This window comes from Bombus pyrosoma, linkage group LG7, assembly GCF_014825855.1.
Source record: "Bombus pyrosoma isolate SC7728 linkage group LG7, ASM1482585v1, whole genome shotgun sequence".
NCBI lineage: Eukaryota > Metazoa > Arthropoda > Insecta > Hymenoptera > Apidae > Bombus > Bombus pyrosoma.
In genome coordinates, this window is record NC_057776.1 from 4,071,699 (window position 1) to 4,095,711 (window position 24,013).

At 29.3% G+C, this 24,013-nt stretch overlaps 1 protein-coding gene across 7 annotated transcripts in view; it reads left to right on the forward strand.

Annotated features, from left to right (window-relative positions):
• LOC122569754 (ATP-binding cassette sub-family G member 4) overlaps positions 1-24,013 on the forward strand; it is a 36,458-nt gene that overhangs the window by 3,622 nt on the left and 8,823 nt on the right. Inside the window, exons 2-6 of one of the 7 annotated variants that reach the window (XM_043731299.1) lie at positions 4,507-4,660; positions 4,732-4,868; positions 5,733-5,982; positions 14,305-14,721; positions 21,554-21,671. In XM_043731299.1, the coding sequence (XP_043587234.1) occupies positions 14,502-14,721; positions 21,554-21,671 (338 nt within the window). In that variant the 5' untranslated portion in view covers positions 4,507-4,660; positions 4,732-4,868; positions 5,733-5,982; positions 14,305-14,501. The remainder of the gene's footprint in view (positions 1-4,506; positions 4,661-4,731; positions 4,869-5,732; positions 5,983-14,304; positions 14,722-21,553; positions 21,672-24,013) is intronic. The other 6 variants (XM_043731298.1, XM_043731300.1, XM_043731301.1 and 3 more) reach the window with 6 other exon arrangements.

Consider the following 24,013-nt stretch of genomic DNA (forward strand, 5'->3'; position numbering starts at 1 on the left):
CTATATAGTGATCAGTTGTTTATTATAATCTTTCTGCTTGTTGATTCTAAGTTACCTACTGAATCTCATAACTCCTATGAAAAATCATTCATTGTTCTTCCGGTATCGTATTATTGATAGTTGATTACATATGAAAGGATAACATTTAACACGTTCCATGCCGCATGGAGCGTATCCTCCACACGCTGAACTTTCCATTTAAGCCATTTGGAATTTTAGTAGAGCAAATGTTCTTCAACCATGTGTTTGTTAAAACAATTCCTTTAAAATTAAGTTTATTGCTTTGATGTCTAATACATCTTAAACAATACACTTTTTTCTTGATAATTATGTTGTTTGCATTATTAAAAAAATTGTGAGGTATAAGAAAAACTATTATTCGTAATAACGTGTAGTATATATGCCCCACGTCTGAACGGAAAATAACCAAAGATCGGTCTGGCACGTAACATGTTAATGAGATCGGAGTCTTAGAAGATCGAATTTAGAAGAAACTCGATTGCGTACTGGTTTACTAATCAATTAAAAAAGATGCGGAATTATGCGAAACATCGGTTGATTTTCGCTTAATATCGTTTTAAATAATTTTAATTACAAATTTACGATACCTTAGTGAATATACATATAAATTACTTTCGAGCTGTTGAAAAATATAGGTATTTTATATAATATTTTTTAATCTTAAATTTAGAGATTTATGTGTCTATAGAAATTCTAATTACACTTCTAAAAGTGACTGTCTAAACGTGAATAACTTCCTCCTCGAATATACCATTCATTTAAGGACACCATTTATAATGCACTGATAATGTGTATGTAATTGTACTAATTAATAAAATTGCTTTAAAAATCGCTCAATAACCATTTTAATGCATAAAACAATTTTTGTGATGTAATTCGCAATGTTCGTTACGAAAAAATATTACTAAAAAAATTCAAGATAATTTTAAAATTTCGAAATATACGAGCGATAGAAAAGATCGTTGTGTCGTTAAATCATCAAATTTTCATGAGAAATATGTACCCAGATTATCTTTGTTGTTTACCAACATAACTGTTTTTTAATCATTCATACGTATAACGTAATGTTTAACGATAACAAGAAGATAGGTTTTGTTATTGAAATATTGACTTAAAGTGGGTATCTAGCAGCTTTTATAGCACATTCTAGTATAGAGTTTTTTAACCTTTTTTAAATCAGGATAATTCTATAATATTCAAATGATCTGGAATCCTCATAGGTTAAGGATCTGTATTCTATTACATTGCATATAGTAATAGTTTTACTGCATTCTGTTTTACATCATTACCACAAACATTTCATAAAATCGTAAGATACTTGTGAAGGTATCATACTACCTAGGTTATGTTTACATGGTGGTAACAGACCTGGCATTGTTGCCATATCTACTCTTATTATGGCGCGTACTGTATGTATTTGAAGTAGACTATGATGAGGTTGGGGTTGTAATACAAGGTCGTGATCCAATGTGTGAAAACACTGGAAGGATAGGAAAACGTAGACGAACTTATACCCGAAGGCTGGGCTGTGTGAGATCGATGTATACGGTTGTATGTACATGGATTTTAAATATGCTTCTGACAATTTACGAACAACGCATAACGCACGAAAAATACCAGTCGCAAACGAAATAAAAATTCACGTGAAAGTTGATGCAATGCGGTACGACAAATTAAAATAATGAGCCTCTTTCTTTGTTATTAGTCTCTTAGTTTGATTTTATAATTAAGCACAAGATTAACGTTTAATTTTTTAAAAACAAATTACTTTTGTGAGTTCATTTATTACCAAATAAAAAAATATTAATAGCAAATTCCAAGGTAAATTTAACAAATAGCGTGTGCAACATCATCACTTTTTTCTACTCTTCAATTTATAGAGTTAATTAAGTATCTTCTGTGAGGCTTATATGTATGTTTTCTTAATCTTTTTTCGATTTTCCTATTCTTTTATTTCTGGAATCTAAAGAACGTGAATATTTCGTTCCTAAAATTAGCAAGTATGTAAATAAAACTTGGTTTGCAACGAGTGATATATATATATATAGTGATATTAAACTAAACTGATTGTTTGAAACGTAACAATAAAGGAGACGAATAATATTAAAATAATAAAAATTCATAAGACAAAATAAGAAAAAACAAATATCAGTGCAATACCTACTTTTGTTTGTTAAATACATATGTGACATAGAAACACGGCTGTCTATAATTGCAGCACATGTGTTTTTTTACGCTGACACAGTTGTCAACGTGACAACTATACTCCCATGTGAAATAGACTATCAAAATAGGGGAATCGGTTTGATAATTATAACATAAAAGCACTATCAACTCGAGATTATTACTTTGCACTGTGAGATTCGTAGAATATAATAATAGGTAAATGACTCAACGTTTCTTTTGTGAAAAAGATATTATTGGAACTATAATTTAAGTTCCAATGTGAAACTATAATAGGTACATTTATTTTCTAATATATAAAGTGATAATCAAAAGCTCTCAGACATCTTAACATAATTTGTGTTAATTTTACAGTGAAATTTTGCAGGATTTTATTTCTATAAAAAGTGTTTTTTTAGGTATACGAATATTTTTGTGAATATTTCTACGTTAACATGTATATTGAGTGGATTTACAGTGACGGGCAAAAGTGTAAACACATTCCGCTGATTTTATGTAAAAGGCGATACTACGACTAATTTTTCAAGTGATCGGTAAAGATTAGGTAACAGTAACTACAAGCTACGTCTGATTAACGAAATGTAATAGTTCATTTTCATTAATATTAATAATGTACGAAATATTTTATAATAATTGTGTTTTGAAACAATGTTTACAGTTTTGCACGTTTCGTCAGAAACATTTATGACAGCATGTAAATGTCAGGGAAACGAAATTGTCAATAAGCACTGATTGTCCACTGTTTCGCAGTCAACTGTTCCACACCATTGTTAGATTACTTTTCAGTTTGATATGCTTAATCCAAAATAAAGCCACTTAGTGAAGATAAAAAGAACAGTATTATTTGTTTGTGTGATAAAGGTTTGTCGTTGCGGCAAATTGCAGAGAAATGTGGTGTCAGTTATACGATAGTTGCAAGAATAAGAAAAAAGTATGTTAGTGCACCAATTTCTTCACAAAACGGTAGACCGCGGCTTATTTCGGATAGAGCAGCACGTGAAATTGCACACTGTATTCGGTCGGATAGTTACAAAATACCAAAAATTGCTGCTCAGGAAATCGAAATAAGTGCTAGCGAATGGACCATTCGTCGCTCTTTAAAGAGAATTGGTTTTCGAGCGAAGGAAAAAGAAAGTAAACCAGCTCTTTCAAACAAAAATATTAAATTACGAAAACAATTTGTTGACACCTACAAAGAATGGACGACCGAAGATTGGAAAAGAGTTATATGGAGTGACGAAACAAAAATTAACAGATTCGAATCCGGCAGAAGGTCCTGGTATTGGACTTCGTCCGAGAATAATGATCAACCAGGTGGTATAAAACAAACTATGAAGTTTGCAGGTGGCTCAGTTATGTGTCGGGGTTGCTTTACTCACAGAGGTGTTGGTCCCTTAGTTCGAATCGAAGGTATAATGCGAAAAGAGCATTATTTGACCATTCTACAAAGTAATTTACCTTCTGTAGTTAATTCTATTGGATATAATGAACGTGAAGTAGTATTTCAACAAGACGGGAATCCTAAGCACACTGCAAAAATAGTTAAAACCTGGTTAGAAAATCAAAATTTTTCTGTGATGGAGCGGCCAGCACAAAGTCCGGATATGAATCCGATCGAAAATTTGTGGTCCATTTTGAAAAGAAGGCTGGCAAAATATAATAATCCACCTTCAGGTGTTCGTGAATTATGGGAAAGAACACAACACAAGGAATGGTACAATATTGAACCACAAATAATTAAAAATTTAATTGACAGTATGCCTCGTAGATTAAAAGCATTAAAAAAAAGTAAAGGAAAGTAGACGAAATACTAGGTTGAAACCTTAATTCGACGAATATAATTAAAGTGCAAAACTGTAAACATTGTTTGAGATGTCCATTTTTGTAAAATGTTCTGTATATTATTAATGTTAATGAAAATGAACTATTACATTTTGTTAATCAGATGCAGCTTGTAGTTACTGTTACCTAATCTTTACCGATCACTTGAAAAATTAGTCGTATTATCGTCTTTTACATAAAATCAGCGGAGTGTGTTTACACTTTTGCTCGTCACTATATATAGAATACATGGCATTACAAACTGTTGATTCGCTACTGTTGTAGATTAGAAATCAAAATAATAAATATTTTTTAAAATAATTTTCTAGATACGAGTCTATAATCTTATATAAAGTATGTTCAATATGTAACATGATCTGAAACTTTTGCAAGATTATATTATATTACTCGCATTCGATAAAAAGATTCCATGAACTTTCCTGTGAATTAACAAAAATATTGCCATCGCACAATGTTTAGAAATGTTTGCGTAACTTCGTATTGGTCTCGCTTCTGTACGCAAAGGAGGACGGGAGAAGAAAAGCGCAATAGCGCATATCACATAACATTGCGCAGACTAGGAAATATTAAGGAAATCGCGTTCGATTATTCGACGTTGACGAAATCGCATATAGTAGGCGAATTAAAATAGCCTATTGCAACTGAATTACATTAGAATAATTGAACATGGACTATCTATTGCAGGATCGATAACATCTGAAGTAAATATTTCACATGGCCTGTTACTTTCACGATTTCCAATTCAATGAAGAAACGCATGAGTGATATATAGCTTGAAACTATAATGACTCTGCAAGGATTATTACTTGTGACTATAACTGGTAAATAAACAAAAGTCAAAAATTCTATTTGTTCAAAGTGCTAGCGTACTTGTGAGGATTCTTTCGACTGGCGGTTTTATGATGTTTGACTCGTTTCCAGGAGAAAAAGTAGAATGTTATAGAAGATACGGGATATCAATATCTTTTATAATTGTATGATTTCACTGTAATGCTATTCGGTTAGAATGTAAGAAATCTGTCAGTAAATTTTGCTAGAAGTAAATTCGTCGATCGTAAGGCATCATTCGTCTTCTGTTTGACATACAGCGACCTTAACCTAAATCGTATTCTTGATAAGCAACTTCTCAATGTTAAGATTAAGTAAGAACTGATAACTAACATTCATTATGGCATGTTCAATTATTTTCATATAGATATGATTACAATCCACTTCAAATGAAAAGAAATTGTAATTACATTCGAATATCTTAAAAATTTCACAAAAATATAAAAATTAAATCACATTAGAAAAAGGAAAATATTACATAAATATTAAAAAGTCCTATGATTATGATGATATTTTCTCTAATTTATTGGCATATATAAGTTATCGTTTATCTACATATATTAAGAAACATTGAATACTAATAGGTTAATATTTTTCTCCTTTATAATTACATTCTTAATGTTCTTTTGACCAACTCATAGATATTAATTTGTATACCAAGAAAAAAATAATAAATATTAATAAAAAGAAAAATCCTGTTAAATTCTAGTACTTACATAATGTAATATAACATTTTCTCTATCAATTAATTGATATGACATTACTCGTTATCGTGGTACGCGACGTATCATTCTATTTGTCATTACCAATTCACCATACGTCAAATACAACCATGATATTAATTGCACTTGTTAAAGTGAAAACACGGTGCATTCAGGGGACAACGAAGGACGTCGTCAACATCTCAAACATGTTACCAAGAACAACCGTGCACCGTTGGAAAACTTTCTAAAAATATGATGTGAAATAGGATTTGCTTTCTTCTCCGGAAACAGAGTGAAAGCGATTCCTCTTGTTAACTCTATTCATTTCTAGTCAAAGTTCAAACAAATAGAAAATGAGAAGTTTTCTATGAAAAAAGTTCATGAAACAAAATGTAAGCGGATTGTAAGTTGTATTTTTTTTATAGTAAAGATTGTAATTTTAGTTCTAATTTTTTATTATTTACATGTTGGAATGGACAATCATAATAGCTTTTAAAGAACTTTGTTACTTTTATATTTGAAAACTAAATAAAAATTGCATAATAATTTTACTATTTGATTAAAAAACAGACTTTGCACCTATAATGATAAAGATATAATGATATTCAAAAGTTTCAGGTTAGATATATTTTTCACCTTACATCTCAAAAGCTATATTGTAAACAATTTTAATTAACATTATATAAATTTATAACACTGTTTATTTGTCGTACTGTCTTTTTCTATTTGATATTAGTTAAAATTCTTTTAAATATCATTTTTAGATTATAAAGAGAAAAATCCATCTTAAATTTATGTATAGTACTGTGTATGTATGTAAGTACATTTATTATTGATTTATAAATCTTCTTTTTTAGAAAGTTCCTCAACTTGTCCAATCAATGTCCAATAGTTTGATGAGAGAAATTCAATACTGTAACATTAGAAACTATATAAGAAATTTATGTTTATTACGATAGTACGCGCAATAGAATGATGTTAGGACCATTATTATAACGAGTATATTTACCAGATAAGTTTTCGTAATTTTTGAAGGGGAGTTGCTAAGTTGATTGTAAAACCTCGACCAGAATGTTATTTTGCGCAAGTATCTCTTCACGGATGAGATAGATACTTTCCATCCTTTTCACGGAATATCGAAATCCGTGTAATTTTCAACCGTCTCTACTTCTTAAAACAATTGCATCAATCGAATGTGCGCATTAAAGCGGCCGTTCACCGGAATGACCTCGATTTAAGCTTCAATGGTGATTCTACGTATAGTTCAGTGATGTAGTGATTTCGAAGTTCCTATTATGCTTAATCTTTACTATCGCACAGCATTAAAGTATTATAACATATAGACTTGGGTTAAATGTTTGTTAATTTTATTCATATATAAAGAAAAGATTTTTGTGTAAGCAGATCATTAAAAAATGTTGGAAAATGTCAATATTGTTTTTAAATATAAGCAGTTAACTTTTCAGAATTATAAATGTTTCAACAGAGATATAAAGCATAGCGAACGCTTGATGATTAAATGATTCATAGCACATAATAGTCACACATAGTAACATATATAGTGGACGTTTACTATTGGACGTCTATAGTCAAGTACAGCATACAGTGAATATTATACATTCAATGGTAACATAGTTCAATATCAATACATAGTTATAGTCACGTATAGTTAACTATAGCTAATTATAGTTGGTTTAGTCAACTCTCATCGTCAAGTGTTGAACAACTATAGTTGTTGTCACGCGTAATTTATAGTGAACGCTCAATATTGAAAAACTGAAGTAGCTATAGTCATCCATAGAGAACAATGGACATTTAGCGATGAAGTGTTTCAGAGCACAGTTGTCGTTCAGTGACTATAACCAAGCATAGTATTCGTTAAACGCTTAACGCGGGATGTTTATATATTGTCAGGCACAGACAATATTCTATGTTAGATATTTATAGCTATGCATAGTATGCTCATAACGCTCAAGATTGGAAGATTATTGTCACGTATAATATTCGTTAAACGCTCAGCATTGAATAACTATAGTCACGATAGGATTCCTTGAACATTCACCATTGGATAATTATAGTCACATATAGTATACAATAAATATTCAACACTGAGTAATTATAGTCATGCGGAGTACGCAGTAAATGTCCAACCTTGGCCTTTTATAGAAAGAACAATGAAAATATTTGAATTTATTTCCTTTCAAATAATTGTTTAATAAAACAAATAATTTTTTATTATTTCGAATGATAGAATACTATCTTTGTTAGGAGAGGATTGTAATCGTAAAGAAGGATACGTTGAAAGATGGAAAAGTAATTTGTTTCGGCTAAATTCATTCAGGATACGATACGAGTAAGACGAGCGTGATACGAAGTTATAGATAAATGACCTCGGCTCCGGGTGCTTTTATATGTACATATGAATCAGAGAACTTGTAGTTCAAGATCATTATGCTTCTGTGATTAATCTGTTTTCCCCAGGATACATAACCGTGAAGTCTTCTATCAATTACAGGGTTATCAATAATTGATACATCCTTGACAAATTTCTTTAGCAGTATCTTCAATACTATTCGTTAATTTATTACTTATTATTTATTATTTATTATTTATTATTTATTATTCATTTCCTTTGTTCATTCTCTTACATTGTTTTTAATACTCCGATATATTTTTTGCTCCACCTATAGATGTATCTACTAGAATTCTGAAATTTTTAATATCGTATCGTAACTAAGATCTTTTTTTCCGAATACTAAAATTTTCTAGTATTTGTTCATCGTGTAAAAATCGCTATAAAATTCATTTTTATTTAATTTTTGCTGTTGTGTACATTTCTTATGATATATATTATGAATTCAAATTGTTCTGGATGGTTATATTTGATATAAACTGATTGTACGGCAATTATTTTATAAAAATATCATGAATCATAATTTATGAATCATACGTTGCTGCAAACAGAATTCAAATCATATAAAATATGGAAGACATATGTAACATAAAAAATATGTACAATTTGCGTCAAATTCTGTAGTCCATTAATATTTCAGTGAATTTGTAGAATCGTACCGTTCTCCTCGATTTCAATAATTTTTGAATATGTTATAGAAATCAAGATTTGAACAATTTTTTTTCTATACGTGTAATTATCGGTCTCGTTTAGTTTTCGAGATATTCGCAAGAAATTGCAGGTACCCTTACAGTGTGTGCGTATATATATGTCGGAAATGAAAGGACATCGGGCCCTTTTTTTGGAATGTTTGGGAAAACCCCCAATACCCTAGGCCAGACTTTTATTATAGCTACATTTATGTAATAAAACTAAGAAACAGTTGTAATGTTCTAATCCGAGTATGGGTGCTCAAGGTTTATGATGATGGGCTTGGGCTCGAAGTGACATAACGGGTCACTGAACGTAGCCACGGTCACGGGAGGGACGTGTACCTAACAGACGTATGGAATAATTATATAGCTCTCTTTAAAAACGAAGATTAATTCGAGAGGTGGGGAGAGGACTATATAAGGGCAGTTCCATTTGGGCTGCAAGAGAGTTTATTAAGAGAAATATTACTTGTAAGTTGAGTCACACCAGGATCGTGTATCACATCGCATTCGTCATCCTGTTGGCCGTGGATTCGTTATCGAACCTAAATTCATTGTCATCGACATCTCGTTTGTCCGATCGCCGCTATTACTTGTAACCTCTTGTAATCACCACATCTGTACCAATAACGATCAGCTAGAATACATAACCACGATGGTCAATTCGAGTGAAGATTCGTCAAACGCCCAAAATTCCAACGCTAACCCGACATATATATACTGTATATAATCAGTTCCATATATATATAAGTAATCAGTACATACATATATATACATACATGTAAATGTATATGACAGTATATATATATTGTATATAATCAGTTTCAATAAATTAAACTTATATTATATAATGGGATATATATTTTTTATTTATATAATTTTATATACAACGAAGAACTCCTAAAAGTTTATTGGTTTTTATATTAATCATATGATCATTTAATATAACTTCTTCTTTTAACTCTCCTTTGTTGCTAATTTATGTAATATTAAATGATTTGATCATTGCCACTTTGCATTAGATTATTTGAAGTTACAATTTCTTAATTCTAAAATATAGAATTCTAAATAATTTCTAGAATAATTTTTCAATAATTTTAAAATGTTGCAATTTATATATCTTCCTCAATGCCATTATTAATATTTATCGCTTAAAATACGTGTTCAGTTAGACAAACTGAGAGTAGTCTAGAATATTCGAGACGTGGTAACTTGTGCTATCTGTGCATTTTTAAGTTTCTTATCGCACGTTTTTCATGTTTTCTATTTCATGACTTCTTCGCTCAGTATTATCTTTCAGTCTTTGTTGCTTTTTAGTTACTCACAATAAAAAATGGTTCGTTCACAAAGAAATCGAAAAGGCAAAATGTTAAGGCATCCATGTTAATCTGTTAAAAATAAAGTAATGAAATAATGAGTAAAAATTGCGTAAATGCAACATTATTAAACAAACTCATTATATATGTAAATATATTAAAATTATTATTAAACAAACGATAAAGTAAGCTGTAAAATGTATGCACGAAAAGAAGTTTTACAATTTAAGAAAAAATAGTTAATCATAATAATATAAAATATTGCAATTTTTTCAAACTTTATAAAATTACTAAATCCAGATGAGAGAAGAAATAGTAAATACGAAGCAAAAAAACATGTTCTGTAAATTCTTGGAATATCTTTTCGTAACCACAATATGAATACGATAGAGTTAAATGATGTGAATTGACTAGAAGAAAAATTATAAATGAAATGTCCTGAATAGGTTAAAAGAGTTGAGCTATGGATAGTTGATGAGATTCAGTTTGCTGAATAAAAGTGACATTTCGCTGCGTCATCACGTCAATTCGTGTATTGCCAAAACAACATTAGCGGAAATTATGTAGAAATAATTCATAAATTCTGATGCTATTCGTATTACTTCCCGAACATTGTTTTATTTTTATATTTCATAAAAAATTCGAAAAAGGAGATTACTATAAACGTGAAATTACTTATTGTTTATTATCTAAATTTTCAAAATTTTATTATAAGCTTTGTATTGTTTATGTAAAATTGGAAATTGAGACAAGAATTGATACTTGACTTAACACTGATGTATAATACAAATCGTTAAAAACGAAAGAAAGAAAGAAAGAAGGAAAAAGGAAAAAGGATGAAAGTATCAACTTTTCAATAATTACAATACAACAAGCCTTGAACGCATAATCAGCGACGTTTGCCGTTTATTCTTCTCGTTACTCGGCAATCAATATACGTATTTTATTCGAGACATTTATCCGCAACTACAAATAATAAATTATCGTAATCAGTTTCTCTCATTTTCTCTCTATCTCTTCGAATTTATAATCTGAAATAATTGCAATTAATTTACTTATTAAATCCCGCCTTTCAACCTTGACTTGCATTTCTGTTGTTTTATTCTATATTTTGTAGCAATTTTTTTCCTTTTTAGTGATTCTTATGATGAATACGCTGCTTTATGCAATCCGAATGTACAAGGTTCGATTCTTAATAACACGATTATATTTTATACCATCCGTTCGTCTTGTATTTTTAATTTTCCAGATGATTTTTATAGATATAACGTAATTTATTGTCACAGGGTTAATGAAATCTTAACAATTACTATACAAAGATATATATTATATTATATATATATATATATTATATATATCTTTGTGTAGTAATTGTATTATAATTTTTATATTTCAATATATATCTTTATGTAGTAATTGTTAAGATTTCATTAACCCTGTGACAATAAATTACNGTTATATCTATAAAAATCATCCAGAAAATTAAAAATACAGGACGAACGGATGGTACAAAAATATATATATATATATTGTTATACTCATTTATAGGTAAATCTACAAACTAACTTAATTTGTAGATTTGTATTAAGTATATTGTCTTCAAAGGTTTCTCTTAACGACTGAGTATCCGCACTCACTAACACTCATAACGTTTCAGCTGCTCGCTCCCACCATAAGCACTTCTTTTGTGTGTAGGCTGGAGCGTATATGGAAGATAAAACCGACAATGATGTGTCTCGATCGCGTACAATCTCATGAAAAATTTTTATGTTGATGACTAGACTATTGATATTTCTGTAACTTCATGTTTTTATGAATAAAATTAATAAAATGGAATTTTGGATGAGATTATTTTATTCTTAGCGAGTATTATACTTTACATATTTTATATGAGAAGCATACGGCTAAAGCATAAGTTGTTTTTATCTTTTATAAAAGAACACAATTTCATATCTTCATAAATTAAGGAATAAAATTAAACAAATGGTATTTTAATGGAGATTTGTTTCATACTGTAAATATTACACCAAGTACCATATTTCAGATGTTGTATATATATTGCTGCATATTATGTGCATTCTATACATTTTTTAAGTTTTTAATTTCCTATAAAACGAAGTTAAAATATTCATTTCTAAAAATAAAATTTTCATTGAGCGAATAATCAAGAATATTTTTACGATACTGTAGTTGGATTTTCCGTTGCATTGTGTCTAAGTTTCAATGTAATCTCAATCTTAAGTACCAACGTATTTGTTGAAGATATCTCAAGCGATTTGCATATGCATTTGATTTATTTACGCTGGTTCTATATTTTCTTCTAATGTCTTTTTTTACTTTTCTTAATGTTCAGCTTGCTAATCGCGGGGAAACCACGCAAAGATAAATATTTATTACTTTAACTATGATTGACAAGCATTTTATTGCAATTTGTTAAAAAACTTATTACATGTCAACATTGGATTAATTAATAATCAATGTTATAAAGATTATTTCTATTATTAATTTTACCTTTACTATTTTTATATTTTATATTGTAGTTTTTATTACTATTTCTATTGTTTTATTACTGAACGAAAAAAAAGATGATATGTATAGTTCGTTTTAGCAACATTACAGCGTATTACACATTTATGGTTAGAATTTCAATTTCAAGGATACGTTGTGCACCTTACAAACATTTTCTCAACCTTCTTATAATTTCAAGTCGGTTTGCTTATTACACACATAGTATACATATACATACATATATACAAGTATTATGCCACCAATACTAGCCACCACTAGTTCTATGATACTTTCATTATTACATCAGATGAAATCATGTTAATCCCTTAAAGCTAAATCGGTGACGTACTTTCTATAACGTTATCTCAAAGTATAATAATATTTTCAAGGTAATATAAGTAAAATAAAGTTGGGATAGAAAATTAAAATATTTATATAGTCATATATATTAGTAATTAAAACTATCTATACCTTTAATATATACTTCCTCTAAGGAGTTCCAGTAAATAGTAAATCAGGATTAAAAAGATATGACAAAAATAATTATATGCATAGAAATACGAAGGTGCATAAATATAAGCAGTTTGATTATTACCTTTTTTATATTATTATAATAAATTAATATAGCCCAAAGCTTAAATTTTCATACTGGTTCTCTTACGTTTATTTACGTTATTATGTACCTATATATGGAAAATTTAAGTATACGAAAATGTGCAGAATGCACATAACGTAGAAAAATAACTAAACTAACCCATTACATTCAATAGACAAAACAAATGTTTACTTAGGTACTATGTAAAGAACGAAAGTGTCACAAAACTCTATTTACCGCATAAGCCCTCTGGCATAGTACTGGGTTGCGACATATTCGACTAGAATGATAGTTTTTAGTTGTTTTTGCGTTCGCGGAATCAAAAAATGAGAGTCTTTTTCATATAAATAAGGCGCAAAAAATTTTGATCAGCCTGTGGATGTATGATGTCCTTATGGATTTTACCAATTCTTTTTTTACAATTTCTGTTTTATAGCGTCCTCTGTAGTGGATTAAATTTGAATTATGCTTTATTTTCTGGAATTTTTATGGCATTGGTTGTGCCATAACTTTGCCGCTTACCGCTCGATATGAACATGATATTATGCGGATTTTTATAATTAATACTTAAGACCTCGGCCAATCAAATGTTTATAAGGCCGAATTTTAAAAATTGTTCATTGCCATAAAAAATGTCTTCATTTTCGATTATAGCATCATAAAGTATCCCTCAGAGCACATATTCAGCATCAAAAATTTTGTAATCCGAATATTATACTTTATCAAAAATATGGATAATTTACAATGAATACTCACATGGATAGATAAACATCCGCAGTCTAATTATTATTGTCTGTATAGTATAGTGACTATAAAAAATATTTGCATACTGTTGAATTTACTATATCATTTACATACTGATTAATAAGGTCCAAGTATATTAAATTATAATTGTCATATCATTTGATAATATGTTCTTTCGTATAACCACAACAATTTGATACTAAAATGAATTGTTTAAAAAATGTTGGAAAATAAGAATATAAATATCGTTTCCAACCATTGTATATTTACTTGTACTCCGTTAAAAGTCGGTAGTTCCAGTTATCAAAGAAAAATATAAGGAATATGAATTATTAAATTTATTTACATGTTCAGATTGGTTTTCCTATATCTGTTCACGTTATCATTTAAAAGAATGTAATTATAAGTATGATGCGAATGTATTAATCATACCTATGTATGTTTTGCCTTATTGCAGAACACCACGTGGCTTAATAATGTGCGAACAGTAATCGGTTGGAAATCAAAACCATCGGGACTCGACCAATCGAAAGGGAGGAAAGAAGGACAGAATCGTTGGTATTGTATTAGACATGCGATTACAGACGTGAATCGTAGTCAGAACGAACGCAGCGACACTCGTGGAAAGAAACCCCAAACGTAGTTTATCGAACGATGACCACTTCTGCCCACTGTTCTCCATCCCGATCGTCGTTAAGCTGCTGTCAGGTCGAACATAACAGCCGCGATGACGTACACGGAGTGACAGTTGCCGCGAAAAAGAATTATTTCGTAGAAGATAAATACTCTTTTCCCAGAAAGCCCGAGGTGGACCTCGCTTTTTACGACGTCCGATATAGAGTAAAAGAATGGACCATTCGACAGTTAAGACCCAGTAAGTTCACATTATTTTTTCTATTTTATTGTGAAAAACTTATTAAAACTAGATTAGATAAAATGTCTAATACGAATAGACGTGTTTTGAACATTTTAAAACTCATGTGAATTCATACATATATAGAAAAATAAATTAGATTTTGAAAATATGTATAAAGGGATCATTCAGTATTTTAGAGTTGTTTGACGCTATTTGTTTCGTTTTATTGTAAGAAACCTAATGCATAAGTTATGTACAGCCATGTATTCCGAGAAGCGAAACATTATTATTATCAAATAAAAAAAAACATAAGATAAAGAGATTAATTGCAATAGATAATTTGATAGATTCAATGAGTTAACGTAATTTTTTCTATTTTATTACGAACAATTTAATAGATTAGGTCAGTGGTTCTTAATCTGTACTCCTGAGAATACACCGAAACACTTTTGTGGGTACACTACAGCCATTAATTACTTACTAAAATTATTATAATTTTACAAGATTTTCTAAATGTCTATGTCATTTTTTCTATGTTTATCGATATATGTAATTTATACAAAATTTAATGCGTCCTCAAATATTTTATTTTATCCCGGTTGAGAACTATTACTCTAAAGCATCATTTTTTCCGTTATAAATTTTCCCGAAAGAATACGAAGCCATGGACGAAAGTAGGTTAGTTGAGGTACGTCAAACGCGCATAGATCCCAGTATCATGATGATGCATGCTGCATGACTACCGAAACTCCTTGACCGGATGTCGAGCACTTTGATGTCAACAAACCAGGTTCTGTTACATTTCATTAGAATTATATCATACAAAGAGCTTCGTAATTCGAACATCGAAAGGAAATAAAATTCAGAATACGAAATATCTATATAAATCGAATCTCTTATCGTTTATTCAAGATCTAATGTTAGAATTCTAATATAATGTCTATTGTATTCAATCCGAATACAATGATCTGTGTTGCCCTTCATATAAAGTGAGAATAACAAACTTCTATCTTCTTCTACTGTGATGATAACTTTATTGCAACGATGTCTTAATGTTCAGAATCATCTTTTATGAATATGGTAATATTAATAGATCTCTTTTTTCCCATTTATGCTTTTCTTTACTTCAGAACGACAATAACAACATTGATGAATATCATATTACAGTATAGTATTATATTTATAAGATGTTAAACATTAAGAAATGATGTACATAAGCTTCCTCCATTGTTCTTATGTCTAGATTCACATCTTTTGAATATCGCCCAATTTTATTAATACCTTGTATGGTAATTATAATAACGATATTTTAATCTCTTCATGAATAAATTCGCTTTCCGATAAAATTATTATACATATATTAAAGGCAACCATATTTGTCTCTGAAAATGTTACGTACAAAAACGTTTATTTTATCGGTTATTTTTGGAATAGTTCACCTCGTAGGTTGGTGCTTGATAATAGCTTATCCGATTGGTTCGCGTTTCTCCGCTTTTTAGCGTAATAAATGTCGTCGTGACTCTGAGAGAAAGTGATGTCGAAGTGGTCCTGAGAGTAGCAAAGAAAGTTTTGAGCGGAGAAAGTTAATGTTGGGCATTTTGGAAACATTCGCCATTATTAGATGTTGGCAGAAAGCGTTATAATCGATCGAAAAGGAAATTCAGGTGTCAAGAGGTCGCCACCATAGACGTCAGCACATGTGTAGGAAATTATGATTGATTACAATAATTTTTAATTAATTACAATAAACGTGTGGTTGACGTTCTATGCTTATAAATAAACATTTTTTGTTGCGTAAGAATCTATGTCGAACGGATCAAGAGTATGTATTTCGATAAGAACAGTAAATGTAGAGTGAATATATGACATCACTTAATTCTAATTTGTTTTATTAAAAGTCGACCCAGGCTTTTAACCGCAAACATTTATCTATGTTCCAAATTTTAACTAATTTGAATCTTAATCGATTTTGACTATTTTATTATTCTATTCGATTGTTCGTCTTTAACATTATTTCAATCTTTTTTTTAATGTTATATTTATATTTTTGTATGTTATATTTTTCTAGTTTTACCGTTTACTACACGTGTTATACAAATCATTTACTAGAATTGTTATTCATAAAAATTCAAAGGAATAAGGAAGACTCATAGTATGCGTAGTTAAATATAACCATAAATTCGTTTTTATTGCACACTACTCGATGGCATGCAGGCATGTATATACGTACATACATAATATATATAGTTTGCGACGCTTGGGATAATTTCTTGGATCGTCCATTGCTTGACAAAGGAAAAGATGCGTCATCACTGCTAGAGCAGAACAATTGACGACTTGAAGTTACAAATTTTTATCAATTGATTTCTATGTGCGACTAATACTTGACCTTAACATTCAATCATTGAACCAGTTCTATATAGATTTGCGTATTGAATTATTCCTATGTTTTATTGTCAGGATTAAATATTATCTAAATATCGAAGATCACTATTGTGAAATTCGATATAATGAACTCCAGGATAACACCAACAAAAATATAATAATAGTATTCTGCAAATCCGGTAAACTAAAGAGGGAGATGAAGCTAAAATATAATGAGAATGAATTAGAAGTGTTAAAATACTACATTTACTGTATCTAGATGTTACTTTCACGTCCTTAGGGACATTCAATAAGGCCTGCGAACAGTTCCTAGCAAAAATTAAACTGCTCCGTGGGAGTACTTTGGAAACCACTCATGAAGATAAATACAACTGGAAAGCAAAAATGAAAATATTCAAACTAGAGGACGCAGAGAAAGGTGCAAACGTAAGAAATTAGTATACACAAATGAAAAATATATTTAATAAAACGGGCTATAGTAAATTATACAACCCATCAGCAAAGAGGGAACTTACCAAACATCCTAAAGAAGATCAGGGAGAAGTATATCCTAGAGGACAAACATAGTATCTTAAATTCCAGTTATAATCCGATGTACAAAAGTATCAAGGATTTGCTGGCATATAAATGTGAAGATTACATATATTCAATTTCAAATAAACATGATATGAAACATAGCGCAGCTCAGACTAGCTGGAAACGAAGAAGCTCATTTAAGTAACAAAAACGACATATTCCGTAAGATTAGAGACATGGTGCAATGTACGGTATGCAATAATTATGAACTTGAAACCAAAGAACATATACTGTACAAATGTTCAAGGAATCAGCATGCAGCATATTACAACGGAATACTCTGAGACACCGTGAATAATAAAAAAAAAAAACGGAAATAGAATATTATTTTAAACAAACAATGTTGGAAATAGAAGTCTTTTATTTAAACTATTAGTTTTAAGGATGCTTAAAATATAAGAGTGATAAATAAGAAAAATCTCTATACCTACCGAGACAGAATCGTAATAAACGACTATTATTATTATTTATTATTATTAAATTCGATGTAATATGCAGTTGATGTGGCATTAAAAAATAGAAATAAGACAAAATAACACAGAATGAATGATAATAAATGTTTTAAATATTACAATTCTTTATTATACGCTTGCCCGTACTAGGAATAATGAATTCGACTTCCGTTTGAAAATTGATAAATGCGAAACGACATGATATATATGACAACAGCGCATGCATTTTATATGACGATGTTCAATATGTTCCGAGAAAAACCTGTTCAATGGAGTATTGTTTTTTTCTTTTTTTTGTGTTTGCACATCTCATCAATATGAATGCCTGCGATGAACACTGTGCATTTACGCGTGTTTTTACTAATTTTATGATTTATGTATGCATATAAATGACAAAGTATATAATGAAAAAATATTGTATTATATAATATAATATGTAGTAAAAATATATTTAGTATAGTAAACTATAGTAGTTAATATAGTAATAATTAACAGTATATGTAGCATAACTATATAGGTTTTATATTAATTTGAACTTTTTATTTATAAACAATTTATAATTTAAATCTTCAAATATTCGTTCGTTTTAATCAATTGAAATTTCGTTAATAAATGAAACTGCAGGAACGTTTATTTTGAAATTGATGTAAGCCATTTTCTTGTAATCTGTACTCTGACCAAACAGTCGACGTACCTAATCAAAAGCAAATGATAGCGAATATAATTCTAATCTTTGTATTCAACATAATATTGCATGTACGGATGTGAACAACTTGTTTAAATGCGATTAGGTAGTATACTCGTAAATAATTATTATATTTATTAATTTATTATTATCATTAAATTAAATTGTTATAATTAAATGTATGTATTATCACGCTTAAAGCATTATTAAATTAATAATAACTCTATATTTATATAGTCGGATCGAAGTGCAAATTTAAAATTCAAGAAAGTATTACGTATTCTTGTTATCTTGCTTTCTTATCTCAATGGATAACTTCCCGTTAACGTTAGAATCTGATAGTGATACAGGTATATTTACTGTAGTCTAATATAATAATATTATGTTAATTTCAATTTATTTAGTTACATTCTATTTATCTTCAAATATTAAACATAAATTTTAAATAATCAAAATTTATTCAATTCTACAATTCTCTAATTTTAAAAGTAGAGTAAGCTCACTTATGACCCTGAAAAGAGGTATTAGGCTAGGTAATTCTCAGAAAAAGCATTTGTGTAATGAATTCACATCTATTTAAACATCTAGAGACATGGACGAATTAAGTAGACCTTATTAGGATTTTTCAGTTGATGGAAACGCCAAACACTTCAATATTTCAAAACAAAAGAAGGCAGATTTACACCACTTTCAAAATAAACCATCGATATGGTAACTATACCTATATATACTGAAAAAATTCGTTTATCTATTGACTTCATCAAAAAATGATTGAAATAAAATTTATTATATTCGAAAGACCTGATTGGGTGAATATAGTTCCATTTTTTTGTTATACTTATATATATATATTTTGATATCTTAAGGTGGCTCTGAGACTTTTAAATGGCACCGTATATTTTTTCATAACATTGCATACACATTTATAATTTGTCAAATTTAACGCATGATAGATAAAAACAACATAAATGCAAGAATATCGCTTCGCATCTTTTCGTGTTTTACTCTCTTGTAGAGAATATCCATTTAGATTGACTAATGTTATAAAAAATGTATGGTGCCATTTAAAAAACTTAAGGTCACCTTAATATCTCAAAAACATAAGGTATGTATTAAAAAGTCGAACTAGATTCATCTGATCATCCCCTTCGAATGCAATAAATTTTATTTCAAATATCTTTTGATGTAGTTAATAGATAATGAGTTATCTCAGGTGGTGATTCTTACTGTCTCACTCTGTATATACGACTATAATATACTATATATCGTAGAAATATATACTATATACTAGATATATACTATATATACTAAAATATACATATATGATACAGTAACTTTATACTTATACTTTAATACCATGTTGTTATTACAAGAGCTTACAATTATTTATATTACTAAAGAAGCAAATATGTACATATTTGTCCTGGACAAAAATGCACTCTGTTATGGAACTGTACGACTTAGTGCAAAGTCATCGATTGTTCGTGTCGTTAATTCCATTTTCATTGTCTTCTTTTATTTTTCGTTTCGACATGACATTTATATTTGTTTATACGGATAAACATTCCACATAGATAAATATAAAAACAAAATTTTTCTCATGTATTAATGCAACGCAAATTAAATGACATAGAAAATTCAATCTTAAATGTTATGCATTAATAGAATCTACTATAAGATCATTTTATAGATTTGATAAATTCATAAAAGACTAATTAATATTGCATTTCAACCAATTTTAACAAAAAATTGATACGATAAGTCAAACAGGATTAAAATATGATAAATTTGAGTATACTGATTAACGAAGAATCGTTTTTTGCATCACTGAACCATGTTGTTGACTACTATGGTTTCTCAGAATGTGCAAACTAATTTTTTTGTGAAGTTGGAGTCTCTTAAAGGAGCAAATATTTTTCAAGGAGAAATTCTGTTAAAAATATTGGCACAAAAAGACCGTGTTAAATAATTTAGGTATAATTGCTTCTGTTAATAAAGCGAGGATTAATGAGAGGAAATGCTTCGAATAGATATTATAGATAAATAATCTGAAGATAAATCGTAATATCAGTTCATTGGTGTCTCCGTGTTTTAGTTCGTTAATTTAACATTTGATGGAAGCCATTGAAGCTCATCCTATTTTGTCGTTCATTGACTCTTCTTCAGCAAAAATTTAAGAAATTTCTTTAGTAGAGCTAATTTGAATCTTTCTAAAATAAAACAATTTAAGATTTATTATTTATTGCTAAGAATTGAAAATTTCACAATTGCTATAATACAATTATTTAAATTCAAGGATAGTATAGAGATATCTGTCTTTCATGTATGTTTAAGAAAATTAATCATATTTTAAGAAACAAAGATTAGGGAATATAAAGAATAAAAACAGTTTTTCCATTTTCTTATTGAAAAAGTCCTGTTAATCATCGTTATAATTATTAATTTGTGATCTATCTTTAAAGCAGAATGCAAGAAAATTCTACTTTGAAAATAGAGATTATAGAATGTAGGAAATATAATGTAGAGAATAAAGAAAAATGTTCTTTTTCCTTAGTATAGAATGCGAAGAAATTCTATCTTACAAATACAGATTAGGAAATATAGAAAACATAATTATAGGGAATAAAACTAGTTTTTCCTTTCTCTTATAACAGGAAGCAAAGAAATTCTACTTTAACAAATACAGACTACATGTACAATGTAGACAGTATAGTATAGAGAGTGAAAACAATTTTTCCTTTCCTAATTGCAGAATCCAAAGAAATTCTTCATGGTATCAGTGGGGAATTCAAAGCTGGCGAACTAGTCGCCATAATGGGGCCTTCTGGGGCCGGGAAGTCGACTTTGTTGAACGTCCTAGCCGGCTATACGTGAGTATTTGTTAGCCTAAGCCAAGGACGCTAAGAACATGATTTAGCGGCTTCTAGTTATCGGTACACTTGAACGTGAACGTACTGCGTATATACTGTTCTTTACTACTTTAATATTCGTATCACGAGTTTCAATATTCATGCACATTGCTTTTTATGCTTTAACGATTATTGAATTTTTGCATGCAAAAAAGATTTTTAATGTTTCAAAAAGATATTCAATTTTATTATTATTATTATTATTTATTTATCTTATTTAACTTCAGTTTCATCAGTCTAGAGATAAATTTCGCTTACAATTTTTTTCATTCATCCTTCCATACTTATAATATTTGCCTTATTATCGTTTCTTAATTAACTAATTACTTCCTTACTCAACCAAGAGGATGTTTCATATACAATTGAAATCATGCATACCAGTCAGAATCTTCTCACATTCTGTCCAAACTTGAAATATTTTTTAAAGTTAGAAAATTGGGTCGAAACTGACTGAAAGAACGCAGCATGATCAAAAAGATCGTTACTATAAGGAATCTCTTATACTATAAGAAATCTATTAATGAAACATATTGTATATTATATTATTATTTACCTATTGATAAAATATATTATATTAAATTATCATAATATGATAATGAAGTACAATTACAATTTAACTCACATATTGCATTCGATTTTTAGATGATTCATTCATTCGAACACAAATCCACTATATATCATAGCACACGTAGCTTCTCATGGAGGTATTTAAACACCTGTTATAGAAACTTATGTATTATGTGTTGCATTGAATTCTCTTTTTTTTAAGTTATGACTCAGATATTTAAACTAACGCATCTAAATGACATAAGTATATAAAAGAGGGTAAATATTTAGAAAAAAGATGGCACCTTTATTTTCACTGATTTTTAAATGTGTCGTAAAGCTCAATATTTCAAATAACTTTCCTATATATCTAACCTATACATATAATCGGCCGTCGGCATTAGTTTTCCAGTTATACGCAAAAATATCCCTCTGGTAGGTTTCAGTTTTCAAGCTGAATTGGGTTAGTATGGTTACTGGCTGCAACAGCAGCAATGTTTTATTATGTCTACCTTCTCGTCTCGCTGGACAGACCATATTAGCATTAACCCGGTCTCCGCGCCGTGAGGTAACTGGCCAGCATTGTTATATATTCATTATGTCATATATTCATATTATATATTCATGTTTATATAAACAAGTCTCAACACTAATATGTCGAAAGCATGGAAGAAATCGTTCGAAAATTAAGTCGTGAAAAATCAACATCGAAGAGTAGAAAGGTCTTGTTACGCATGCGCAACATGCTATAAATACTTAGATGAGAGACGCTCTACTCATCTTTGTCTGTCTCACAGAGCGTGAACCTTGTTATCTTCCTTGTTGGCTTTTTCATGACCCAATTTTCAGATGATTTTCCATATCGAGTATCGAGATCTGTTTATATGATTAAGTGCGGCGAGATATTTTTGTGTGCAATTCAAAAATCAAGGTTGGCTACTGGATTATATGTATAGAAAAAAATTGTTCAAAATGTTGAACTCTACAATATATTTCAAAATCGAAATCGAAGATGACCTTTTTAGTGAATATTTACCCCCAAAAGTACAAAATATACATTGACTAATTGTAAGTAAAACATATGTTTTTAGAAATCATTCTGTCAGCATATTTCTCTGTAGAAGTACTTACATATTTAAAGATGTCAATAATAGTGAGCATTGCATTATGATTTCCGCGAGTAATTGCTAATACGTTTCTCTAGAATCTGATTCTACTAGAATAAATCCTAAGAAGTTGCAATTATATGTTAAATTGTACTGTGTACAATGTCGTGAACTATACGTAACGATCATCGAAATCGACGATGACTATCTTAATTAATTTCTGGAACAGGAGGAAGTATCGCCTTGGAAATTCACTCTTCCAGAAAGCCGTTCGTATTAATGATTATTATATAATGCATTAAGGATAATTAATGAGTCATGGATAATTACAAATAGATTGAGTTAATATAGAATCAAATAGAAAAGGAAATTGAAAAATTGATTTGGATAAGGAATTAGTTATGAAAGTGAAGTAATAACAGATAAAAAATCAATGAACTTAGTTAATCATAAAATTAAGTAACATAATTTATGGATTAATCATTGTTTTTATTGTTAATTAAGATTAATCTAAAGAGAATAATTTAAACTAAAATTAATCTAAAACAAATCTTAAAATTAAAACTTATTAATTACCTATTAAAAAAATATTTATTTTAAGAATAATTTATAGTAATAGAAATAGATTTGCATTTTCTTTATTCAGTCTAT